This window comes from Echiichthys vipera, assembly GCF_963691815.1.
Source record: "Echiichthys vipera genome assembly, chromosome: Y".
In the NCBI taxonomy this organism is placed as follows: domain Eukaryota; kingdom Metazoa; phylum Chordata; class Actinopteri; order Perciformes; family Trachinidae; genus Echiichthys; species Echiichthys vipera.
The window spans coordinates 4,435,788-4,463,765 of record NC_139849.1 but is presented as its reverse complement, the minus strand read 5'-3'; the positions used below and the strand labels follow the sequence as shown (position 1 = coordinate 4,463,765).

At 43.5% G+C, this 27,978-nt stretch overlaps 1 protein-coding gene across 1 annotated transcript; it reads left to right on the top strand.

Moving 5' to 3' along the window:
- Positions 1-27,896, top strand: LOC310966168 (phosphatidylinositol glycan anchor biosynthesis class U protein-like). Its single transcript, XM_083940013.1, has 12 exons — positions 1-136; positions 7,046-7,110; positions 7,322-7,381; positions 7,529-7,591; positions 9,462-9,571; positions 12,565-12,665; positions 23,526-23,623; positions 23,751-23,905; positions 25,208-25,351; positions 25,428-25,552; positions 26,043-26,185; positions 27,351-27,896. Exons 1-12 carry the CDS (start codon positions 7-9, stop codon positions 27,462-27,464), a joined length of 1,308 nt encoding a protein of 435 aa, XP_083796139.1. The 5' UTR covers positions 1-6; the 3' UTR covers positions 27,465-27,896.
- Positions 27,897-27,978: the final 82 nt, after the last annotated feature.

The window sequence follows — 27,978 nt, the reverse complement described above, 5'->3', positions numbered from 1 at the left end:
GTCAAGATGGCGGCTACCTTAAATCTACTCTTGATTGTAGCCGTTACGGTCCGCGCAGCTCTCTTCAGATCCAGTTTAGCGGACTTAATCTCGGAGAGACTGGAGGTGGTGTCCCCGTTAACCGCCTGGAAGAGAGGTGAGCGGGGTTTTAGCGGCTTCTGGGTGCTAAATGTCTCCCTGACGCGCCGCTACGGTTGCCTCCTGTCACTCCAGTGGTCGGTATCCGGTATAGCGACGAAGAATCTGAATATGCCGATCATTTAGAAAGCTCACTTATTGAGGAAAATAACGTAATGTTATTTCTGTATATGATTAAATTCATTTTGATTGATGCGTTTTTCTATAGGGATGTTGTCTGCCCAGCAGCTGTGCTCACATGAAACCTGCCAGTAGTGACTAATTTAAATAAGATATAAAAACCATTTTAACCACCAATATTAAGTCATTTTGATATTCAACGTTCATTTGATATTCACATTAAAAACTATTATGCATTTAAACCATTTCATTGAATTATGTTAAGGCTTGTTTTTGAATACTCATCACGCCTCTTCAACCGCTTATCTGGGATCAATAAGCCTGTGAATATTCTCATTTGTCATGTACGCATCTGACCCAGCCTGATCAGATGCGTTCACGTAGGCAAGTCCTGGGTCTAATAATTCTATAATTGTGATCCTTCTGTCTGGTGATTTTTAATGCCTTTTTAACACTGATTCATTTATCCATGTGGGGATTGACCCTTCAATAAGAACCTATCCATTAAATTGTCTGATTAAACACCGACTGGCACGCTAATTCAATTTATTTTTTTTATTATTTATTTATCCCGAGGGAAATTATTGTGCAACAGTTTTGATACAAAGGCGGAAAAGGATCAGAGTAACAATAAGCATAAACATAAATCAAAATAAAGCTAACGTCAGATAAATCAAGCAATGAACCAAGTGTGACAGAGTGCAACAGACGTCGTGGTTAAGCGCAGGTATATACAATATACAACAATACGCAGCGTGCAGTTTAGCAGCAGATTGAAATAAAATAAGTACAAACTAAATAAGTGAGAAGGAGCGATAAGTTATAAGTGTTAAAAATGTTAAAAATTTAGCAGCATGTCCTACAGAACTAAGTGACAGTATGGCACAGTGGAGTGTAGCAGCATTTCGTACTTAAGTAAGTTACAGTAACCACAGTGAAATGTAGCAGCATGTCCTAAAGCACAGTAAGTGTATCAGCCGATAGTTACAGTAAACCATTAATAAATAAATAAAGTGATGTAGTGGTGGTATAAAGTGACAGTGTCGTATAGCAGCATTACTTACTGAAGTAAGTGACAGTACAACTGAATAAAGTACAACTGAATGCAGTGATGGTATAAAGTGACAAAGTGACATTTTCAGGATACAGTGTCTCCACTGTTCCTTACCTGACTGAGGGGAGATGAATTATAAAGTTTGATGGCCGCCGGAAGAAAAGACTTCCTCCGGCGTTCAGTATTACACCGGGGGAGAATGAGTCTGTGGCTGAAGGTGCTTCTGCTGGAGGTCAGCAGCTGGTGGAGAGGGTGAGTGTTGTTGTCCAGGATGCTGTGCAGTTTAGACAGCATCCTCCTCTCAGACACCGCCACCAAAGAGTCCAGTGTGACCCCCAGGACGGAGCCAGCCTTCCTGATGATCTTACTGATCCTCTTTGCGTCTGCTGCCCTCAGTCTGCTGCCCCAGCACACAACAGCAAAGAAGATGGCACTGGCTACCACTGACTGGTAGAACATCCTCAGCATGGTGTTACATACGTTGAATGACCGGAGCCTCCTCAGGAAATAGAGACGACTCTGGCCCTTCTTGTAAACAGCCTCAGTGTTCTTGGAAAAGTCCAGTTTGTTGTCCAGGTATACTCCAAGATATTTGTAATCCTGGACAACATCCACAGTCACGCCGTTGATGGAGATGGGTGTGGGGGCAGATTTACTCCTGCGGAAATCCACCACTAGCTCCTTGGTGGCGTTTAGAATCAGGTGATTAGCTGCACACCAGTCGACAAAGGAGTCCACAACGCCCCTGTACTACTCCTCCTTCCCCTCACTGACACAGCCAACAATTGCAGAATCGTCAGCAAACTTCTGCAGGTGGCAGGACTCAGAGAGGAACTGAAAGTCCGAGGTGTACAGGGTGAACAGAAATGGGGAAAGAACAGTACCCTGTGGAGCTCCAGTGCTGCAGACCACGGTGTCAGACACTCCGTCCTGCAGTCTGACATACTGTGGTCGACCCGTCAAGTAATCCGTAATCCAGGAAACCAGGGGAGGGTCCACCTGCATCGCCGTCAGCTTCCGTCCCAGCAGAGCAGGCCGGATGGTGTTGAACGCACTTGAGAAGTCCATGAACAAGATTCTCACTGTGGTCCCCGCTCTGTCCAGGTGGGCGCAGGCACGGTTGAGCGGGAAGATGATAGCATCCTCCACTCCTAGTCTCGGCTGGTAGGCAAACTGTAGAGGGTCCAGTGATGAGCTGACCAGGGGCCGAAGAAGTGAAAGAACCAGCCTCTCCAGGGACTTCATCAGGTGCGACGTCAGCGCCACCGGTCTGTAGTCTTCTTAGGTACTGGGATGCACCTTCTTTGGTAATGGTACCAGGCAGGATGTCTTCCACAGCACAGGGACCTTCTCCAGACTCAGGCTGAGGTTGTAGATGTACTGCAGGACTCCACACAGCTGGATCGCACATGTTTTGAGGACCCTCGGGCTGACACCGTCGGGACCCGCTGCCTTGCCTGGGCGGAGTCTGCACAGCTCCTTCCTCACCTGCTCTGCAGTGAAGGTCTGTCTGCTGTGTGTGTTGGTGGGGGTGGAGAGAGGTGATGGCGGGGGGGAGGGGACAGGTAGGGCAAAATCAGGAAGGAATTGAGGGGGAGGTGTCAGCAGGGTTGGAGGTTTGGAGGTGGGTGGTTGTAGAGGAGCCGTGGGGAGGTGGTCCAGAGCCCTTTCATCAAATCTGTTGAAGAACAGATTCAGCTCATTGGCACGTTCAGTACCACCTCCTACCGTCTGGCTACCAGATGGTTTGTAGCCAGTGATGCTCCTCATGCCGCTCCACACGTCCTTTAAGTTGTTCTGCTGGAGTTTGTGCTCCAGCTTCCTCCTGTAGGTGTCTTTGCCCTGTTGGATCCTCTCCTTCAGCTCCCTCTGGACCTGCCTCATCTGCTCTCTGTCCCCCTCTCTGAAGGCCCTCTTCTTCGCATTCAGCAGGACCTTGATGTCTCTGGTGACCCACGGCTTGTTATTTGGGAAACAGAGTACAGTCTCTGTAGGAACAACGCTGTCCACACAGAAATTGATGTACCCTGTTATGCAGTCCGTGAGATCATCAAGGTCCTCCCCATGTGAATTACAGAGCAAATCCCAGTCTGTGAGTTCAAAGCAACCCTGTAAAGCTTCCTCAGTCTCCTGTGACCATCTCCTCACAGTCCTGGTGGTCACAGGAAGCCGCTGGACTTGGGGCTTATACAGGGGCTGCATATGGATGAGGTTGTGATCTGATCTTCCAAGAGGAGGAAGGGCAGTGGAGCTGTAAGCCTCCTTAACATTAGCATACAGCAGGTCCAGTGTCTTGTTTTCCCTGGTGGGACAGTCCACAAACTGCTTGAAAGTGGGCAGTGTTGCAGCCAGAGTGATGTGGTTGAAGTCCCCAGATATTGCAATGAATGCGTCTGGGTGCCGTGTCTGAAGTCCTGCGACGACGGTGTGGATGACGTCACTCGCGCGCGCCGCGTTTGCAGTCGGAGGAACGTAAACAACCAGAACGATCACGTGTGAAAACTCCCTCGGCAGGTAGTATGGCCGCAGACTCACGGCAAGCAGCTCAATGTCCGGGCTACACACACGCTCCTTTACAGTAACGTGTCCAGGATGACACCACTTGTTGTTAATAAGAATAGCAAGTCCCCCACCTTTCCTCTTGCCACTCTCACGGTGACTCCTGTCCGCCCGAACAGTCTGAAAGCCGTCCACAGTTACGTTCGAGTCCAGGATGTCCTCGTGGAGCCACGTCTCCGTGAAACACAGCACACTGCTCACACGATACATCCACTGAGTCTTCACCAGGCCCGCCAGCTCGTCCATCTTGTTAGCCAGCGACCTCACGTTCCCCATGGTGATGGAAGGGAGAGATGGTTTATATCTCCTCTTCTTTTCCCGTTGTTTACGTCCAGCCTTACATCCCCTGTACTTTCTCCTCAGTTCTTTGGGGATTTCAGGCCTCTCCCGCATTAGCGCCGTTGGTGTTAGCGACAACAGCTGTTCACGGGTGTAAACAATGGAGCCGCCGCATTGTTGCGTCCAGACGGAGACGCGGTCGGCAAAAATAGTCCCAAGAATGAGACAAACGGACAAAAAACACGTAAGAAAGTTCACGAACATAGTTGGCTAAGGTTAGCACTACGACTTACAGGAAAAAGTACTAATAAAAAGACAGTAAAATAAGATAAAATAGCAAAAAAGTGCGGAAAGGAGAGGGAGCAACTGTTGCTGGCTGCCGCTTTACACAGCGCCGGAACCGGATATGAGAGAGAGAGAGAGAGAGACTTCGAGAGATGCAAGCAAAGCCTAACAGTAACTATAATAATATTTATAGTAATGTGAATATAACGTATATGTTAAGACAGTAACAAAACAAAAGAACATTCAGGCAAAACTGTAAACCTTGGGGGAAACACATATGACGAAAGGTGAGGGTTGGAGCAAGGATTGACCGGTAGATCCAGAGCATTGCCTTCCGGCTCAGCTCTCTTTTCGTCACAACGGTGCGGTAGAGCGACTGCAACACCGCCCCTGCTGCTCCAATTCTCCGGCCAAACTCACGCTCCATCATCCCCTCGTGAACAAGAGCCCAAGGTAATCCACTGGTTTCCTGGTAGGAGCCATGGCCTCGGACTTAGAGGTGCTGATCCTCATCCCAGCTGTTTCAAGCTGCAAACCGATCCAGTGAGTGCTGAAGGTCACTGAAGGCCACGTCATCTGTAAAAAGCAGAAACGAGATCCTCAGCCCTACGAACTGCAAACCCTCCCCATCACGACTACGCCTTGATATCCTGTTTATGTAAATCACAAACAGGATTGGTGACAAAGCGCAACCCTGATGGAGGCCGACCCCCACCGGGAACGAATCCGATCTACTGCCGAGGATCCGGACACAGCTTTCGCTTTGGGTGTACAGAGATTGGATGGCCCACAGAAGTGACCCCCTCACCCCATACTCCCGCAGCACCTCCCACAGTATCTCCCGAGGGACCCGGTCATATGCCTTCTCCAGATCCACAAAACACATGTAGACTGGATGGGCATACTCCCAGGCCCCCTCCAGGATCCTTGGGAGAGTGAAGAGCTGGTCCGTTGTTCCACGTCCAGGACAGAATCCGCATTGTTCCTCTTCAATCTGAGGTTTGACTTTAGGACAAAGTTTAGGACAAACCCTCCTTTCCAGGACTTTGGAGTTGACTTCACCAGGGAGGCTGAGTAGTGTGATACCCCTGTTATTGGTACACACTCTTTGGTTCCCCTGTTTAAAAAGGGGAACCACCACCCCGGTCTGCCACTCCCTTGGCACTGACTTCCAGACTTCCACGCAATGTTGAAGAGACGTCTCAACCAAGACAGCCCCTCCAAACCCAAAGCTTTCAGCATTTCTTGACAAATCTCATCCATCCCTGGGGCTTTGCCACTGTGGAGTTGTTTGACTATCTCAGTGACTTCCGCCAGAGATGTTGACGATGATCCCCAATCAGCCTCCAGCTCTGCCTCTACAAAAGAGGCGTGTTAAGTCCGATTAAGGAGTTCCTCAAAGTGCTGCTTTAACTTAACTCATCAGTTGAGGTCCCTAGCCTCAGTCCTTACTGGAAACAGCTTGGACGTTTCCCCTGTTTCCCCCTCCTGAGGTTCCGAATGGTTTTCCAGAAGCACTCTGAACCCACACCCGTTGCTTTGCCTCTGACATAGCAGAGGCTGCAGCCCTTCGGGTCTGTCGGTGCCTTTCAACCGACTCCTTCAGTCAGAAAGCTTCCCTGACCACTGGTGTCCACCACGGCATTCAAGGGTTAACATCCCTTGAGGCACCTAAGACCTTGAGGCCACAGCTCACCGCCGCTGCTTCAGCAATGGAAGCTTTGAACACTTTTGCCCACTCAGGTTCAATGCCCAGAATCTTCCCCCATCCTCTGACCCAACTCGTCACCAGATGAGAGGGGCAGAGCTGATCCCCATGTCCAAAACATAAGGCCTCATATCAGATGATATGATCACAAACTCGATCATCGACCCTTGGCCTAGGGTGCTCTGGCACCACCTACACTTATGAGCATCCTTATGTTTCAACATGGTGTTAGTTATAGACAATCCGTGACTAGCACAGAAGTCTAATAACAGACAACCGCTCGGATTTAGATCAAGGAGGCTGTTCCTCCCAATCACGCCTCTCCATCGTTGCCCACGTGGGCGTTGAAGTTTCCCAGCAGAACTATGGAATTCCCTACTGGCCCCATGCAGGACTCCATTCAGGGTCTCCAACAGCGTAGAATACTCCAAACTGCTGTTCATTGCATATGCAAAACAACAATCAGAGCTTTCCCCCCTGACTCCCGGGGGTGTAAGGAGGTGACAAGAAAGGAAAGGAAAGAAAGGAATAACAAAGCAGCAAACACTTACTTTCTGTCAAGAACTCAATACCCGGAATATCACTCACAGAAATAACACGGGGAAAAAAGGCACAGGAATTATAAGCACAAGATGATGCGCACTGCTTTCCAGCGCTTACTCTCGGCAGGCAATGACAAAATTAAACTTAACTAAGGAACGTCATTCTCTCTGGTGAGGAGGTATGGGTAGAGGCTCCTAAATGACAGTTCAGTACTCATGGAAGTAAAAGCCTTAATTACTAAAAAGATAAGGTGACTGAAAATGGCAACCGTACTTTCAGGCTGCAATCCTGGCAACCACTTTGAAAAGTTAATATTGAGCCCTTTTCCTGTGACATTTTGTTTGTTGGGTTTCCTGCAGTTGTTGAAGGTTTGGCTCTGCTTGACTTGGGAGTTTCACCGTACTCTGGAGATGTTTTCCATGAGGTGAGAAAAGACGCGCACGCAAATACACACACACACACACAGATTTATATGTTGATTTATATCTCCAATGTCACGCTACTGTATGTAAATCAAAGTGTGGTCTAGACCAGTGTGTCCTGATTTCACAATATATATTAAATAAAAATACATTTGAACTGAATGTCAAGATAAGTATGTGTTATTGTTTCAGCTGATGTCGTTTTCTTTTCAGACTCCTCTCATCATTTACCTTTTTCACTTTTTGGTGGACTATGCAGAGATAACATTTATGGTGAGTAAGCAAAATCATTACATACATTAAATATATGGAAAAGCTCAGCAGTCTGCACAACACTTCATAAATCCAGCCTCCAATGATCTGAAAACAAAGTATTTGGGTGTTTATTGTTATATTTCAGAAGTCTTTCTGTCTCTTTAGTTGGCAGATGTGATCACTGCTGTGGCTCTCTACATGACAGTGACGGACTACAACAAACAAGTGGTAAGAAAACAGGAAAATACATTTGAAAATTAAATATTTGGACATTAAATGGAGAAATACAGGAATCAAAGTTGTAACATCGTCAGCCTTCTACTTAACAAGAAAAATAATACAACTATACATGTTTTTTTGAGGGTTTAGAGCTATATTGTTTACTATTGGATCGCACCTATGATGCACATACATTATTAAAATGTTCCAACTTTCCTCAGGTTGCGTAACCTACTGTGACAAGTCTACCTAGACCTAATATGAGTCAACTGTATAAAGGCCTCCACACACGGGGGGAGTCTTTTCCTGCACTTTAATATAGTTATAACTGTTTTTCACTTTCACACAGAACTTGAATATTACATGGCAAAAAAAATGACTATTTTTTTCCGATCAATATCGACTTTATGGGGCTTTCGCATGGCGAATAAAAAAAAAATCAAACAATCAGGTTGTTTGTTTACTTGTGAGGATTCTAAAACAACAACAACACAGAGGTCTTCTGCTAGACCTCATTCATCCATGGATGATCAGACGGAAAACTGTTTAACTTTCAACCTCGACAAAGGCTTTTTCCATTCTTACCTTTCACAATAAAAGCTCTAGACTTAGACTTCTCTTTATTGATCCTTTGGGATGACTCCCGCAAGGAAATTGAGTTTCCAGCAGCTTACGATAACACAAGGGAGATATAAAAAATACAGTATACGATAACCAAGAAACTCTTACCTCAATAAATACAGAAAGTATGAAAAACAATAAACAGTAAGCAATAAACTCTTGGTTAAATATATATGAGGTAGATCTAAGAATACAGGTCAAATAAAATTCATGGAAAATTAAATCAGATAAGTTAAATGTAGAGGAAATGTATAAGATAAAATATGTATGACTGTATATGACAGAAATGAGCAGCTAGATTAAATTATTTGCACTTAAGTGGTGGATAGTTATTGCACAAAAAAGAAGAAGATAAGTGTCCAGGAATGTAAGAGTAGATTATTAAATAATTGCACAGTGAGTGGCTCCCACTCTTTCTCTTCTGTCCTCTTTATTTCCTCCTCCCCCCGAGTGAGGAGTTGTAGAGTGTGATGGCCTGAGGGACAAAGGGAGTTCTTGAGCCTGTTGGTCCTTCACTTGGGCAGGAGCAGCCTTCCACTGCACCAGAGAGCAAAGTCCCCTACCAGACTCCGATACTCCTCTCTGTCACCCCTGGACTCGGTGCAGCCTGTAGAGGATGGCATCCTCCACACCAACATCTGGCTGGTACGCAGACTGCAGGTGGTCCTAAGCGTGTTGTACCTGGGGTCTGAGGAGGCTGAGGAAGAGCCACTCAAGGGGCAAGGGCTGGTTAAAACTGTTAAAGATGTCATTCAGCTCGTTCGCCCTCTCCATTGCCCCAGTCTTCGGGGTTAACCTCAGTCACTACACTCAGCAGCAGAAACAACACACGGCTCCTCCTGAGCTGCTGTGAATATTTAATCCTTTTATTAACCTTTTGTGAATAGTGCCGCTTTCATAAAGTCTTTTACCTCCTTTGACAGCAACCGGAAATTTTAAGGTGGAGTGTTTTCCTTCATTTTAATTAGTACACATTTGACGTCTTGAATCAATCGAGCCACCTTAAATATTAAAATGACAAACTATTTTTTGTGCCTGAATGTCAACGAGATTATACTTGGAAAAAATAGCTGGAGCGCCGCTCCTGTGCGTTCGGGCAGAACTACACCCCTGGTTTCACTGCTGCATCATAGTCTGGTTATGATCAGTAAATTAAAATGTAGAAATGTTGACATTATGGTTGTTTTTCTGTCGTCGTCATTGTGGTGGTGGTCGTCGTCGGGGTGACGTGTTTGATGTGATGTTGATGCCGTTTCAGTTCAGAAAGCAGAAATATGCTCTGGAGGCCAATCACTACCCCCTCGACTGCCGGGAGCTCATCAGAAGCCCCAAAGAGATGTACTACATCCCCCTGAAAGTGGCCATGTTGTAAGTACCACACACCTCCCAGGGTGCATACAAGGACTCAAGAGTTGTGTTGGAAATTGTTCTCCATCAAAAAAGTAGTGCACTATATAGTGTGTACGCCATTTTGTAGTGGTGTTCAAATTCTGTGGTTAATTTCACTCACTATATAGTCCACTATGCACAGCTAATCTGAATGTACATGCAATGTACCATAGATAGATGGGTATATATGTCTATGCAATATACACTACATTCTACTCCTGTATCTCACAATGCAATACGGCCGTGTCTTACTCGAGTAGTATGTCGTTAGATTTCGCGTTTCTTTTCGTGCTGTTTTTATCAATGCCGCTTCCACTGGGGCACACTGCCTTTATTTACTCCGGAGAACAGCTGATGCTGGCCGACATAGCGGCCAGACCAGCTGATATTCCACCCGAACTCTGGAGAAAAACACACAAGGGATGCAGAGGTGGGAAGCAACGTCGAGACGATAGAGGAGGGTCGAGACGGGACGGGCTTATGGAGAGGAGATTTAAGCCCTGTCTCCCCTCTGTTGTGATAGGTAATGTACGGTCTCTGTACAACAAAATGGATGAACTGACGCTGCTAACGAGGAGCCACCCCGAGTACCGTGAATGCAGTCTGACATGCTTCACGGAGACATGGCTGCACAGAGACATAATGGACAAGAACCTCTCCGTGGATGGCTTTCACACCATTCGGGCTGACTGGGATTGCACCGAGAGCGGTAAACGCAAAGGAGGGGGGCTGGCCGTTCTGGTAAACAGCAGATGGTGTAATCCTGGTCATATCACCATTAAAGAACAGCTCTGTAGCCCGGATGTTGTACTGCTGGCGGACTCATCTGCCTAGAGAGCTCCCGCATGTCATCACTGTTGTTCTGTACATCCCTCCCTCTGCAAATCCGACATCTGCCTGCAGCACTATATACACCACCATCTCCAAACTCCAGACTCGACACCCCAGTGCCCTCATCATCATGTCGGGAGACTTTAACCACGTCAACTTGGATAGAGTTTTGCCGATCTTCCAAAAGTACGTAAGCTGTCCTACCAGAGAGGAGAGTACACTGGACTTGATGTATGCTAACATTAAGGATGAATACATCTCCTCTTCTCTCCCCCCTCTGGGCAGCTCAGCTCATAACCTGGTTCACCTCAAACCCTGCTATGTGCCTCTGGTGAAGAGGAAGCCTTCGACCACAAGGAATGTCAGGAGGTGGTCTGAGGAGGCTCATGAGACACTGCAGGGCTGCTTTGAAGTGACTGACTGGCCTGAACTTTGTGAGCCGCAAGGGGAGGACATCGATGGGCTCACTGGGCCTCATTTATCAATCTTGCGTGAAAATGGGCGCAGATCTGAGCGCAGATATGGTCGTATGACAGGACCCACGGAGGCAGTCAACCCGAAGCAGCGCTCCTCTGAGATACGTGTGCGCAGTGTTGGACAGGTGTTGTGCTGTATTCAGCACCCCTGCCGTGAAATGCAGCCCCTCGCATTATAGGTGATATTCTGGATCAGAAGGCTGTTGTTTCGACCTATATGAGTAGCTTACATACAGGTAACCCAAATAAAATCACACACTTTTGAACCTATTAATTGCAAGAAAAGCTGGGATAATATTTAGGAAACACTAAGTCAAATACATTCAACTTGCTCAAAAGATCCATTTAACTCATTTTGTAATTATGGTTGCAGTATATTTCCACAGAACATACAAGGTGTTGTTTTGTGTTCGCTATTACCCAAGTTTGTGATTTTAAACTCTTTAAAATAGTTTAAAGACTGTAAGTAACCAATGTGCTGACCGTTGTGGGTTACCTGTATATAAACTACTCCTATAGGTGGAAACAACAGCCTTCTGATCCAGAATATCACCTATAATGCGAGGGGGTGCATTTCACGGCGGGGTTATTAGGTATTCCGTAAGAGAATACCTTTGTCATCTAGAAGAACAATACCAAGATGTTAATCATCTGATACGTTGTTTGATTTAATGCAATTTATCGAGGGTAGCCACCGACCTAGGAGATGACTTTGGCTTTGCAGTGCGTCTTGCTGCAGCCACGCGCCAACACATTCATTCATTGATTCAATTTCAGGGTGGCTGGGGGCTGGAGCCGAGCTGTTTTTGAAATATAAAATAATCGTGTGATGCAGTGCTGCACCGCAAATACACAGGCTGAAATTTGCGTACACAATCTCAGACCTGAGCTGAGATTTGATCGTAGCTCCCGCTCACGTCCAAATTGATAAATGCCGATGTTTGCCAGGAAATGGTCTATGCACGCAATGTCCCAGCTCGAATTGTAACCTGCTTCGCCAACAATAGACCTTTGATCACTGTGGACATTAAGGCCATCCTGAATGAAAAGAAGGGAGCAGTCAGAGATGGCAACCGTGAAGAGTTGAGGAGAGTGCAAGGGGTACTTAAAATTAGGAAGGCTAAAGACAATTTATAGGAGAAAGCTGGAGAACAAACTCCAGCGATACAACATGAGGGATGTGTGGAGTGGCATGAGAACCATCACCGGATTCCAGAAGACTCGTAGCACGGGGATGGAGTATCGTGTGGACCAGGCCAATGAACTGAACCTATTTTTCAATAGGTTTGATACTGCGGCCCATCCCCCACGTCTCTGCCGCTGCGCGCCCCCTCAACTAATGCCACTAAGAGACCCCTTTTGAATGAAATTTCTTTGGGGATAACGATGACCTGGACAAATGAGAATATTCGCAGGGATTACAGCACCGTTTGTTTACATGATGGTGGACGCACCCGCTTCTGTCACACATCTCAAAATCTCGTTTGGTCATTCCCTGTATAGTGCGCTATTTAATAAACACTATATAGGGAATAGTGAGCAAGCGAATGAGGGCATGATTTCGAACACAGCTAAGGATTTATTACTGGACAGTACAGGGCTGCACGATGAATGACAGACACCTGTTCATGAAGTTTTATAATCCCATCGTTTCTTCTCTCACAGTTACCTGTTGAACCCGTTCACCCTCCTGTCTTGCGTCGCCAAGTCAACGTGCGGCCTGAACAACACCGTCATCGCCCTCTTCATCCTCACCACGATAAAAGGTAAAGTTTACGTCTGCTCCAAAACTGTCGATGTATTGACACACCTAACACTGATGCTGAAAGTATTTTTCATCTCTATTTCAATGCACACACACACACACACACACACACACACACACACACACACACACACACACACACACACACACACACGTAGATTAAAAATAATGAATAAATTGAACAAATATATTTCTTAAACATTTTATCTAAAAATTCAAATCAATGCATTAACCAATTTTATTAAAATTGGTTCAAAATTAAGCGTAATAAAATGGTAAAGATGATTTGGTTGTTCATCTTAAATGGGAATGAATACATGATGATTAAAATGAGCCTAAATAAATGTGTACATAGAAATTCAAATCGAATTGCATTAAAAAATTGGTTTAAAATTAAGTCTACATTTCTCAAATACACTTTGTATCTGCATACTAGAGCGGTAACCCTCGAACACCGATTTTCAGGGAAGCTGTCCGACTGAAGGAGTCCTTCCGAGATATATTATCCCAGAAGACTCCGTAGGCAGTTGCAAGGAACCGGCGGGCAAGAAGGGCTGCAGCCTCTGTTGTGTCAGAGGCAAAGCAGCGGGTGTGGGAGAAGTTCGGAGAAGTCATGGAGAAGGACTTTCGGGCGGCACCAAGGTGCTTCTGGTAAACCATTTGACACCTCAGGAGGGGGAAACAGGGAACCGTCCAAGCTCTTTACAGTAAGGACAGGACGCTGGTGACCTCAGCTGATGAGGTAGTCGGGTGGTGGAAAGAGCTCTTTGAGGAACTCCTTAATCCGACTAACACGCCCTTTTTTGTAGAGGCAGAGCTGGAGGCTGATGGGGAATCATTGTCAATATCCCTGGCGGAAGTCACTGAGGTAGTCAAACAACTCCACAGTGGCAAAGCCCCAGGGATTGCTGAGATTCGTGCTGAAAGCTTTGGGTTGGGAGGGGCTGTCTTGGTTGACACGTCTCTTCAACATTGCATGGAAGTCGTGTCAAGGGAGTGGCAGACCGTGGTGGTTGTTTCCCTATTTAAAAAGGGGGAACAGAGGGTGTGTGCCAATTACAGGGGTATCACACTACTCAGCCTCCCTGGTAAAGCCTACTCCAAGGTGCTGGAAAGGAGGGTTCGTCCTAGAGTCAAACCTCAGATTGAAGAACAATGCGGATTCCGTCCTGGACGTGGAACAACGGACCAGGTCCTCACTCTCGCAAGGATCCTGGAGGGGGCCTGGGAGTATGCCCATCCAGTCTACATGTGTTTTGTGGATCTGGAGAAGGCATATGACCGGGTCCCTCGGGAGATACTGTGGGAGGTGCTGCGGGATGAGGGGGTCACTTCTGTGGGCCATCCAATCTCTGTACACCCAAAGCGTGAGCTGTGTCCGGATCCTTGGCATTAAGTCGGATTCGTTCCCGTTGGGGGTTGGTCTTCGCCAGGGGTGCGCTTTGTCACCAATCCTGTTTGTGATTTTCATGGACAGGATATCAAGGCGTATTTGCGGTGGGGAGGGTTTGCAGTTTGGTGGGCTGAGGATCTCGTCTCTGCTTTTTGCAGATTATTTGGTCCTAATGGCATCATCGGTCAGTAACCTTCAGCACTCACTGGATCGGTTCGCAGCCGAGTGTGAAACGGCTGGGATGAGGATCAGCACTTCTAAATCTGAGGCTCTCAGCAGGTAACCGGTGGATTGTTTACTCCAGGTAGGGAATGAGTCCTTATCCCAAGTGAAGGAGTTCGAGTACCTCAGGATCTTGTTCACGAGTGAGGGGACGATGGAGCGTGAGTTTGGCCGGAGAATCGGAGCAGCGGGGGCGGTCTTCGTTCCTACCCTCACCTATGGTCATTAAAGCTGGGTCATGACTGAAAAAAACATGTCACGGGTACAAGCGGCCGAAATGAGTTTTCTCAGGAGGGTGGCTTGAGTCTCCCTTAGAGATAGGGTGAGAAGTTCAGCCATCCGTGAGGAACTCGGAGTATAGCCCTTGTTCCTTTGCGTTGAAAAGAGCCAGTTGAGTTGGTTCGGGCATCTAGTAAGGATACCTCCTGTGGGAAATAACCAGGGTTTTCCTTCTTTCTTTGTCAGTGCCCTTAGTTTATGATGTAAATCCTTGGTTTCTGTATGTTGATTAACAACAGTCGAGCTGTGGATAGGTGCTGGAGAAGGCTCTATGATGTAAATCCTTGGTTTCTGTCTGTTGATTGACACTAACAGTCGAGCTGTGGATAAGTGCTGGGGGGTTGCAAAGAGGAATCACATGGAGTTTTGCAAATGGTGACATTTAGTGGTCGTATAACATTGATCACATCTACTGGGGTCATAAACATTGGGTCGTGTGTTTCTTGTTACTTTGATGTCCTTGTGTTTGTAAGGTGCTTTGATGTGACTGTATATATGCTGAAGCGATCTGGAGAACGCCAGAGAACATTTCAGACCACGTTGTTTGTAGCGTCTGTCCTGTATGCATGCAGCTTAGTAAAGACACGATTTGAGAAACACTGAGGACTCCAGATAATTTCTTTCTCACGCCTCCCTAGGGAGGTGTTCCAGGCACGTCCAGCTGGGAAGAGGCCTCGGGAAAGACTAGGTGGAGAGATTAAGGGCGTACTCACACTGTCCTTTTGGCCGGGGCCAAAACCGTTTTTTCAGTTAAAGCCTAGTACCTTTAAGCAGTGTGAGTGCACCCGTTCCGCGCATAACTGCGGCCAGCGGGCCGTCCACGGAGGAGGTGGGCTTTAGCGGAGCCGTTTGCACATGTACGAGCATGAGCGTGCGCACGTGTACGAGCACGAGCCCTACGGCAGTAGCGTTATGTCCGCCTGTTCGGACATGTAAATAGAAGGACAAACCATGCGCGGACATTTAACAACAACAACAACAACAATGGCGGCAAAAGGTTCACGTTGGTGTGATGCGGAGGTGGAGTGTTTACTGCAGATTTGGTCGGATGAATATTCAAAAACAGTCGACAAGACGCCCAAAAACTCTGAGGTCTATGGAAAGATTTGTAAACAAAGCCACACACACGCGATCAATGCGTGTGACGTGTTACTGTGTGATGGCGTATGGACAGCAAGAAGCATTGGCCGGCCCAGGCAGTGTGAGTACAAACGGGGCTGGGGCGCGGGGGGGGGGGGGGGGGGGGGACAAGTACCCTAAAGCCCGGGTCGCGGTACGGAAGGACAGTGTGAGTACGCCCTATATCTCCACACTGGCCTGGGAATGCCACGGGATCCCCCAGTTAGAGCTGGTTAATGTGGCCCGGGAAAGGGATGCTGCCCCCCGACCCGACCCCGGATAAGCGGTTGAAGATGAGATGAGATCTGGATACTAGCGGATTTTTGCAAATTGTTTCTTGTCCACTTGGTTTGTCCAAGTGGTATAGTCGTAGCTAGTTTTCAAAGATGGTCAACCTTTTTCTGTAATCCTGCTGACAATAAAACAGACCAAGCTGTCAGAGGTCATTGTCAAAATATTTCTGTTGCTTTGACAAACGCAACACAAGTCAATTCTTTCAGTTGTCAGACAGGACAACACATTGGAGGCTTCATCAGATCAGAAACAAGAGACACCTTTAACGTATCTGACACGGGGAGAGAGGAGGTCAACGAGCACTGCTTGGCTTGTCCCTCTGCAAATTCTCTCCGACTCTTCATTCTTCCCCGTGTCCTTTTATTTGAAGTTTGCATGAATAATCATAAGTACATGAATAATAATCTTTAACTAGTTACATACAAAGTATATCTTATCTTCACAAGGTCGCAGTTGGTTTTGCTCATTCAGCATTTTCTTTTACAGGGAGTGAACGTCTTATCAGCCCTTCCTCCAGATGGGTCAAATATAATTGGTTCACATACCAACCTAGTGAGGGAAAATAACTTTTTCGATTACATGCATGGATCAAACATTTCTGATAATATTTTATACATTTCTTTAACATTTCCCTCCTGTTTATCAGAATTTTTATTATTCATCCTCATATCAGACACATACCATTCTCTTGGCAGAGCTTTCAGTACAGTCGTCAGGTTCGAAAACAACATTTCTTTACACTCAGAGGTAATCAGTTTAGACTATGTATTTTATGTCAGCCAGTGCACACTCCTCACAGCCATCACAGTATAAGTATGTGTCTACTGTGGTGGATCCTTCGTTATGTGCATGTGCAGTTATCAGGGCCAAGCTCTCCTGTTGATATAACAGAGCCTCAGCCGTGGTTCTGCTTATCATCTTGGACATCAGGGATTGTAGACAAGGCACGATGCACGTGATGAATACACAGCATAGGAGGAGAATCACAGTTATGGGTGTCAGAAACTTCAGCAGAATCTCACACCAGGCCCCTTCAGTAAGCCATGCCCTTCCCTGCCAATGAGGTTACGATTATAATCACCTCTAGGATGTCGTATGCGGAGTGTGTATGGCTCAACAATAGGTGTCCATATGTTATGATTACGGAACAAGTGTTTGCATGTCGTCAATGATTTATTGAGAACCTGAAGTGACCAAGTACCTTCTGCTGTGAGAATGATGTAATCACTACAGTATATCAAAGTCTTACCATGACCCTGCTCGCTGTCTTGATAACATTTCCTATGTAATCTGAGATTTACAGACCTCGTCATACCAGTACTGTTACGGAGAAGAAATGAATCATCACAGTCATCAATCACAGTTTTTAACAATGGAATCATTTCTTCATCCTTCGGGTCTTGAGGTGTTGTCCACATCCACGGGGCGAAGGCAGCAAAGATCATTAGTGCGTCCATCGTTGCACCTGCAGTCCAGGAGGCCAGCCATCTTTCATGGTATTTTGACATGGTTTCACACTTATGCTCTCGTTCCACTAACCTGAGAGGATCGTTGATTTCTTCACTGACGTTGAGACGAGTGGACCTAGGCGTTTCCAAACCCCTTTGTAGTCAGACTTCCCCTACTCAGCGGTTGGAACGAGATCACTAAGTGTCCTCACTTTGCAATGTGAGAGATGAATCCAGCTGGACCTCTCAGCGATCTTCACAGCAGTGGGCGTGGAGAGAATAACTTGGAATGGCCCCTCCCACCTTGGACTGGACCAGCACTTCCGCTTTATCACTTTCACGAACACGTGGTCACCAGGCGTCACAGTTTTGTCCTCCTGGGGGCATATAGGAAAATCAGGCAGATTATTGGTTTCTTTACATTTTCTATGGCTCAGCGCATGTCTCATATAGTCTGCCAATGTTTTCTCGGAGTCAGGCTCGTCTTTTATTTTTAAATGTAAGTCGGGTAAATAATATGGTCTACCATACAGTGTTTCAAAAGGAGTCATCATTTACATCCGCCTGTAGGCATAATGTGTAAACTTAGTTGTACTAAATCAACACATTCAGGCCATGGTCTTCCAGTTTCGTTCATGCATTTGGTTAGCTTATTTTTAATTGTGCCATTGAACCTCTCAACAAGTCCAGCTGAGGCCGGGTGATAAGCACTATGGTATTTTAAGTCTATTTTTAGTTTTTTTCCTATTTTATTTATTGTGTCGTTTACAAAATGTGAGCCATTATCTGATCGTATTATTTTTGGTATCCCAAAGGTTGGCACAATTCTTTTACATATAGCTTTTGCTACTGTGATTGCATCAGGGTTAGCACATGGAAACATTTCTACCCATTTGGAAAAGGCATCTATTAGAACTAAACAGTATTCTACACCTTTGCTTTTGTTTAGTTTTATGAAATCCATATGTATTTCTTCAAAAGGATATTCTGGTTTTGGAAATGCACCTCGTTTTGGACGTTGTTGTCCTTGTGAGTTATGTTTAATGCATGTAAAACATTGATTACAAAATTTTTTTGAATATGTATTAAACCCATAAGTAGTATAGTAGCTGTTCACTAAGTCTGTCATCCCCCCGCTTGAGGCATGGCAACGCCCATGGCTCATTATTGAAGCCCATTTGAACAGCGATCGAGGTAACCAGGGTTTACCATCGGGTCCAATATACAGTAAATATCATTTATTTTTGTAGCTCCTTTTTTCTGCCACATTGATTTCTCCGTTTGTGGTGCTTGTTGTTGTCTTTGTCGTAATATGTCACACGTCACTGGTGTATTTTGAGAAGTTGAAACATGCAAAACAGGATGTGCGGCTAATTTAGCTTCCTTGTCTGCCATTGCATTGCCGATTGAAACCATATCTTTTCTTCTTGTGTGGGCATCACACTCGCACACTGCAATAGATTTTGGTAACATTATAGCTTTTAAGAGTTCCTGTAATAACTTGTCGTGTGTTATTGGTTTTCCTGTTGACGTTTTAAAACCTCTAAGTTTCCACTGTTGGCAGAATAGATGTACTGCGCCATATGCAAATTGGCTATCTGTGTAAATTGTTACGTCCTTATTTTGAAATAATTTACATGCTTCAGTTAATGCTACTATTTCAGCGGCCTATGCCAATAAATTAGATGGTAATTTTCCTGTTTTTAGGCATTTATCTATAGTTGTTACAGCGTAGCCTACACAATTTTGTCCTTGCGCATTCTTACGTGCAGAACCATCAACAAATACTATATGGCCATGTGTCAAAGGTGTGTCTAATAAATCAGGATGTTGTTTGTACACTAACTGTGTTTCATGCAGACAATCATGTTTAGTGCCATCCGTTGATACTGGTATCAGCGTGGCTGGATTTAATGTTGTGCTTCTTTCTATATTCAGATGTGGTTGCGACAAAAGTGTAGTCATGCATGACAGATGTCTGGCAGGTGATAAAAAGGTCATTTTTGTTTGTAATAACAGGGCTGCTACTGCATGTGGCACTTGTAGTGTTATTGGATGAAATAATACTACTTCCGCAGAGGCCTGTACAGCCATTGCTGCTGCGATCACAGCCTGAACACAGGGCGGGGATGCTCTAGCCACTGGGTCCAGTTGTGTTGAATAGTAGGCTAAGGGTTTGTGTTTTTGCCCATGTATTTGTAATAATACTGACGTCATAAATCCATTTTTACAGTCTACAGTTTGGATAGTGTTTATCATAGTTTGGTAAGGCAAGTACCGTCGTTCCTGCCAGCATTTGTTTTATGTTACAAAACGCTTTTTCTGCCGTTTCTGTCCAAATTATTTTATCTGTTAACGCCATAGGTGTAGGGTAAATGAGATCAAGCAGAGGTCTTGTTACTTCTGCGTAATCCATTACCCACGCTCGGCAGTAGTTGCAAAGTCCTAAAAAGGACATCATGTGTCTTTTTGTTATTGGTCTTGGTGCAGACAAAATGGCTGTTTTTCTTTCTTGATTTACTGTTTTGCCATTTTGGGTCAACGTGTGACCTAGATATTTTACTTCTTCTTTCCACAATTGTAATTTACTTTTACTTACTTTGTTGCCAGTTTTAGCAAGAAATTTGAGTAAAGATAACATGTCTTCTTTACAATCCTCTTTTGTTGTGGAGTTATGATATCATCTACATATGAGAGGATTTGGCTCCCTCTAGGGGGGTTTAAGTCTGCTAGACAATTGGCAATTAATGTATATCGTTTATTTTTAAACGTAAATGCGAACCAATGTTGGCTATCTTTATGTATTGGAATCGACCAGAACGCATTGCTTAAGTCTATGACCGAGAAATACTTTGCATTTGGATCCATAGAATTAAGCAATGTGTGTGGATTGGGGACATTTGGTGCCCTTTGTTGTACTGCAGCATTAATTGCTCTTAGGTCCTGTATCATGCGCCAAGAAATTGATGGCGCAGCTTTTCGGGCAGGAAAAGTAGGTGTATTACAGGGTGAATCTGGGCACGGAATTATAATTCCCGCTTTCTTTAGATCTTCAATTACAGGCTCAATGCCTTCTTCTGCATCAGGTTTTAAGGGATATTGTTTAACTTTCGGCCTATATTCTGTTTTTCCTTTAATTACCACTGGTGGGACGCCCTTCATTAATCCTACATCAGATGGACCTTCAGACCATAATTCTTTGGGTAATGAAGCCAGACTTTGTTCTTCTTCTGTTGTAAGGGATAACACATTTGCTTCTCATGTGTTTGACTCGTCCAACTGGACGTTTGGAGTGGTTGTGACCACCCACTGTAGTTTTTGACGATAATGTTGCGTATCCTTATTGTATTGAACTTTAGGATCAATCGTATTTGTCCAGCTGTGAGCTGCTTTTACTCGTCTTGCTTCATTATCCAAATCTTTCCTGTTTGCTTTGAGGATTTAGTCAAAGAAACATGTGGTGTGCGTCCACCCTGCATTAAATATAATGCATCATTTGTTATATCTACTGTACAGAAAGAGGTCGAGTTTTTATAAAGGGATGAAAAGGGCACAATGTATTATATTATTAAAATATTTATTGTATTACAAGTTCTTTGAAATGTAATGTTTAAAAATGCAAATGAGGCATTAAGGTATAAAATATAAAGTATTATTTTTCTTACATTTCCAGAACAGAAACGTGAACATTTGATAAAACCAAGTTCAACGTTCTTGTTTAATTTTGACATATTTATAATATAGAGATATATTTACAGAAATCACTTTTAACCATAAATCAGAAAATACTGTTAGTTTTGTTTTCTGCATGTTTTTATGAATCAAATGTAGAAACCAGGCTGAGATCACCATGAAACTTCCCCCGGTCTTTACTGGCGTTAACCCTCCTGCTGCCCTCAAATTTTACTAACACTGTTAGTATTAAGTGAATTTAAACATCCAGAAAACGACCAGAATCAAAATTTGTATGTCAGGTTTTCTGCATGTATTTGATGATTACCTAAATAGCATTTTGAATTAAACCCAAATCCCCAAACATTATACATCCAGAATACCTTTAGACCCAGTTTGATTCCTGTTGCAGTGAATGTGAATGACATCAGCTGACAGGAAGTTAACGAGGACCAAGGCTGTTGTCTAGATTGATCTTAAATTTGATCGAGGGATATGTTTGTATATTAAGTATATAAAAATGTCAAAATATTTGTAAGTACTATTTTGTTTTATTTATAATATATGTCCCCATAAAATTAAGCTTATTTTTATAATTTTATGTTTTATCTAATGTTAACTTTTGATGAATTAAGGAGAAATCTACAGCCACAAACGGACAAAGTGAAGTCAAATTAAATATTTTCTTAAACTAAAAAGCAACTTATTCATTTATTTATTATTTGTTTGGCAGCTTCTGTCTTCCATACTGTGCGTCTGTGCACTGCTTTAATGGTATCTCTATCTATTTATCTATTTATTTATCTATTAGTTATCTGCAGGTAGTCCTGCAGGCACCTATGTCACATAAAAAGGTAATAAGTTTACCGTTCACATACAAAATTACCTCTTGTTTTATACTATGCATAAAGAGCAGGTCATCCTGATAGTTTAATAGCACTTCCCCTATCCCTGTCTGTTTCGCTCTATCTGAAACCTCCTCTACCCCTTTTTGGTAGTAAATCAACTCTTCCTGTCCTGAAAGAATGTACTTTACATAATCCCTGCACTACGACCTTTGGCTTTGCAGCAGCTACTTTTTCATCACTTTCCTCATCCCTATATCTCTCCTGTCACTGGCCCTGTCTCTTCATCCTCCGTCATATAAACCAGCACCTCTTTTGCTTTAGCTTTCTCTACACTTACAAGTATCTGTCTTTTACTTTTTATTTTACTACAACATGAAATGTTTTATTCAATTGCATCACGTTACTGAGTGATCCAGGACTCAGGGAAATTTCTCAAGGACCACAGATAATTCCCACTGTGTCAAGCTTCTACAAAGAACTTATTGTTCCTTGCGGACACAGTCTGGGGGTTCTATCCCAGGAATAAATCTGCGTTTTAGATCCCAAGTCCCTTCACCTAATGCCCTTAATGCAATTTAATCTATTACAGCAAGCAAATAGGCTTTTTGTTTACACCGTTATACAAAAAATACTGCCGAACAGACCAAATTCCTTTTCATACAACAATTATTCACGCACACACATACACTCTTTGCAGATCTGCAATCAGACACACTTTTAAAGACGTCTTTCTGTGGAGCCGTAATGCTCCCTAGTCTCTTTCAATCTCTGACTTTTCGTGATGAATGTCTCCCCTCCACTGGCTCGGATCTCGTCTGCTGCGTCAAAAGGATGGATGAGGGGTTTTTCCGTCTGGCCACGTTGAAAAGTGGTCTTTGTCCAGCGGCAGGTTTTTCCGCCAGACTTTGCTGTGCACAGTCTTTGCAGACGTCCCGTCAGTCATCCTTTTTTCTGCAGTGTTGAGATCCGGCTCGAAGGACCAAAAATGTCAAAATATTTCTGTTGCTTTGACAAACGCAACACAAGTCAATTCTTTCAGTTGTCAGACAGGACAACACATTGGAGGCTTCATCAGATCAGAAACAAGAGACACCTTTAACGTATCTGACACGGGGAGAGAGGAGGTCAACGAGCACTGCTTGGCTTGTCCCTCTGCAAATTCTCTCCGACTCTCCATTCTTCCCCGTGTCCTTTTATTCGAAGTTTGCATGAATAATCATAAGTACATGAATAATAATCTTTAACTAGTTGCATACAAAGTATATCTTATCTTCACAAGGTCGCAGTTGGTTTTGCTCATTCAGCATTTTCTTTTACAGGGAGTGAACGTCTTATCAGCCCTTCCTCCAGATGGGTCAAATATAGTTGGTTCACATACCAACCTAGTGAGGGAAAATAACTTTTTCGATTACATGCATGGAAACAAACATTTCTGATAATATTTTATACATTTCTTTAACAGTCATAATAAGTCATTTCACTACAGGAGTTATCTCGCTATTGTTTTTTATAAATGGAGCACTTTGAAAATGCTTTGAAAAATTTTAAAATTTATTTTCCAGGTTCTCTTCTTGTTTGTGTTGCAGGAAATGTTTTGCTGAGTGCCATATTTCTGTCTCTGGCCACCTATCAGTCCATGTATCCTCTGACTCTTTGCGCTCCGGCGCTGCTCTATTTGATGCAGGTACGTTAACACGGGCATCTTTAAACACCGTTGGTCTTTTCTGCTCCTTGCTCTCTGCCTTTTTATGAATATCGGATTCTAATTTTCTGGATTTATGCCTCTCCCGTTGCTGTTTCTGCTCCTGCAGTGTCAGTACATCCCGGTGAACTTCCGTAGGTTCAGCTTCTGGTGGTTCATCGCTCAGTACGCCTTCATGTACCTGGGCAGCCTGTTTGTCATGGTCTGCCTCTCCTTTTTCCTTCTTGGCTCCTGGGACTACGTGCCGTCTGTCTACGGCTTCATGTGAGTGTTGAACTGAACTCAGAGTGTAAGATAGTTTATTTGATGGATGACTAACCCTGCAATTTACCTGCGATTCGCAAAGAGGTAGTACAAACATTGGTGTTGTGTCATCTGGATTATTGTTCAGTTATTTGGGCTTCTGCACCCAAGTTTGAGCTTACTTGGTCCCGGATGGTCTTAGATGGCTGAAGGATTTCATAGGTTATCCAGCAGTTTATTGTTATTAATTAGAAACATTATGCACAAGTATCCTACTTGTCTTTCTAATCAGATTGGTTGTAATGCTGATGTTCACCACTACAGTACCAGAGCTTCAACTCAAGGTCTACTAGTCTCTTTTATGTTACCATTTTGAGAACTTCCTTTCTTTTTTATGTAACTGGATGTGTGTATTGTTGTTTTATTTTGAACTAAAGGACCCCAGGAAGACTAGCCTGGCATTTGTGCCTTGGCTAATGGGGATCCTCAATAAACAAACCTGATGGGAACTGGGAGACTTCAATCTTCAAGATGTCATTGTAAAGAACTTCTTTAATGACTCAATAATAGTAAAAGTAGCATAATGCTGCACAAATTGAAGCCATTAATAGTTGACATAGTCTGTAGAAAGTGCGATGATTAGACCCAGACTGATATATAAATATATATATCCACATCAATGAAAACAATAAAGAAACTGCATTAAAGAAATGTTACAGATGTGTTTGAGGTAATTTAGGAATATGACGTAGTTTTTCCACCAGAGTGCTGACAAGTTAATTATTCTACTGTTAAATATGCCTCTTTTATTAAATAATTCATGTGTTTAATATTGAATGATATAAATGTTAAATCCAGCTATAAAAATAATACTGAAGGTATTTATATAGCAACTTTCATAACATAAAATCAGGAACAAGGGTTGTTAAAATGGAAACCACAAAAATTAATACAATAGTAAAATCCTGAAAAAAGATCAAAGCATACAATAGTAATAAAACAAGTTAATCACAATTTCAAGTTACAAAAGCCTCAGAAAGGTATCAAGTGGCTAAACCATTTAAAGCCTTAAAAACAAGTAAAATCAAGCAAGTGTAAAAAATGTGCATTTTAACTGTCTTTTTTTCACATTTTTGCTGCTGCATTTTGAACAAGCTGCAGCCGATCAGTTGTTTTTTAGTTAGTCCATTACAGTAATTTAGATGAGAAAATACAAAGACATGGGTCAACTTTTGACATCTTCTGAGAGAGGTATTGTATGACTTTTGTTTCTCAAATGGTGAAAGGCAATCTTTGTAATTTTCCTGCTCCTCCTCCATCCAGTCTCTCGGTTCCAGACCTGACCCCGAACATCGGTCTCTTCTGGTATTTCTTTGCCGAGATGTTTGAACACTTCCGTCTCTTTTTCCTCTGCGTCTTCCAGATCAACGTCTTCTTCTACACCATCCCTCTGTCTATTAAACTCAAGTAGGTCCCTTCCAAGTTAACGCAGCGCTGCAGGTTGTTTCTTTTGTCCCCTTAACTTTTGTGTCTGCATTCACAGGGATCATCCAATGTTTCTGATCTTCATGCAGTTAGCTGTGGTCTCCATCTTTAAGTCTTACCCCACCTTGGGAGACATCTCTCTTTATATGTCATTCCTTCCTGTCTGGAGTCACCTGCACAGATGTGAGTGTGTAAAATGCACAAGATGTTGAATATTAATATTATAATAAGTTCGTCCTCATTTAGAACTTTTATTTTTAGGGGCGCACACCGTAAATCAACTTGCTAACCAAATATTAGCATTTCTAATAACTTTGACTGTATGTCTAATAAATACTTTGATAATACATGCAGAGATTGCAATGTGCGGTTTCAAATTCAGTGTCACATTTTATTGTGCACTTTTGAAGATCAAAGGTAAACTGACAGCACCATTGCTGTCATGACAGTGCAATATTTAAAAAAATATACCATACATTCAGAATTAGTGATTTGAAACATTTAACATGTTTCCATGTTATATGCATGCATAACATAACTTTCCATCCATCCACACGATGTTCACTAAAGTAAGTGTGTTTTGTTCCATTGGTGCAGCCTGAAATGCATTATCTCTAGTTATTGAGGATCTTTTGTCAAAACAATCTTTGTCCTGGTTTCTTCTCCTGTTCAGTCTTGAGGAACATCTTCCTGGTGTCCTGCGTCCTGCTCGCCTGTTCAGGTCTGTTCCCGGTTCTCTGGCACCTCTGGATCTATGCCGGCAGCGCCAACTCCAACTTCTACTACGCCATAACTCTGCTGTTCAACGTGGCACAGGTAGGACGGTCTTGATGGGAGCCAGAGGCGAGGATTAGTTACTGATCCCAGCAGAGAAAATGTCTGATATCTAAACAAACATGTTGATTAGTGCAGTGCAGTGCAGTGCAGAGCAGAGCCAGGCTAGCTGTTTCTGTCCATTTCCAGTCTTTGTGCTAGGGTAACTGGCTCCTTCTACATACAGACATAAGAGTGAAACCTTTAATCCTTTTCTGGGCTCCAGACTAACTTTTTTCACTAGGAGAACTGTGGCCCCCAACTGAAAACTTTAGTAGCGCATCCAGAAATTTTAGGGGCATACATGGTAAATCAATACAAGATGGGCAGGGCGTCCCATACGGAGGCTGCGGGTCTGTCAGGTGCGACAGGGTCATTATAGCTTGTAGCCTGATGTTAAAGAGGGGCTCATGTGTGTTAGGCTACGTATTTGTGTTACAGTGCTGATAGCGCTATCTTCTTACGGTGCTTACACATTGTTTCTATCTTATCTGTCACTCTGTAACTGTTAAGCCACTTACATATTTATATGGCGAGGCATCTGGTTGCATATGTGCGACCAGATGTCAAATTCAGTCGCACACTCTCAAATTTTGGTTTGAGATTGACATTTAGCCGCAGTCTGGAGCCCTGCTTTTATCTCATTGTTCTTCTTTCTTTGCAAGCACCTTAAATATATTAACTAACAATCTAATAATAATTTTTTTTATGTACACTTTTATACAATAAGGTGTTTTTTTTATGGTTATGTTCTACCTGAATTTTTTATTATTATTTGTTTTGTTTATACTGGATTTGTGTATGTATTCTGATTTTTTGCTGTCAAAGCACTTTAACTGCTGTTTTTAAAGGTGCTATACAAATAAAGTTATTATTATTATTATTATTATTATTATTAAATATTATATGAATCTTCTTGTAAGTGTACATTATTTCCCAAAATGTTTAACTGGAACCAGAAGACTTCCAAAATGTTGTTATTGGACGTATCTTAAGATAAATTAACTCAGTGGATAAACTTACTGTCTGACTGATGTTGATTTTTTTTTTGTATTCATGCTTCCTTTTGGCTTGCTCATACCATTTATTATTTATGATTAATTTACTTGTTAATCACACGCTGAGGAATTCATCATTCAGAGTCCTGCTGTCTTTATTTCCTCCTCAGATTCTGTTGGTGTCTGATTATTTCTACGCCTTCCTGAGGAGGGAACACCACCTCAGCTACGGACTGTATCTGAAGAGGAAAGACGGCTCAGAGGCGATACTGGTTCTCAAATAAAACAGACACACACGTCTAGCAGGACGGGAGAAACTGATCCAGGTCTCATGTATCCTCAAAGGGATCAAACACAAACTGAGGAGGATAAAAGACTTTCAGAGCCACTACGGTCCTCGGAACATTAGCACACGTGCAGAAAGTGGTTTGGTTCAACGTCCTATGCGAAGAAGTCACAACACACACACTACATGACAGACACGTGCTGAGATGGGATGGAAATTTTTCCCTGTCGTGACGCAATCAAACTAAACATCTCTTATTTTGAAGCCTCACTCTAACCTGGAACCGGGGAGGGCTTTTATTTTGAAGCCTTCTTCCTCACCATAGCCACTCCTCAAAGAGTTTTACTTACTGCTCTGCTATTTTAAAACTTTTTGGGGTGTTTTAACACAGAGAAAGAAATGATTAAAATGTGGCAAACTCCCTCCAGACACATGTTATTTATGTTTTCTTGATTGTATTTGTAATATACCGGTTTCCTTTTGTGGTGAGAAAACTATTTTCTACAGGTTTG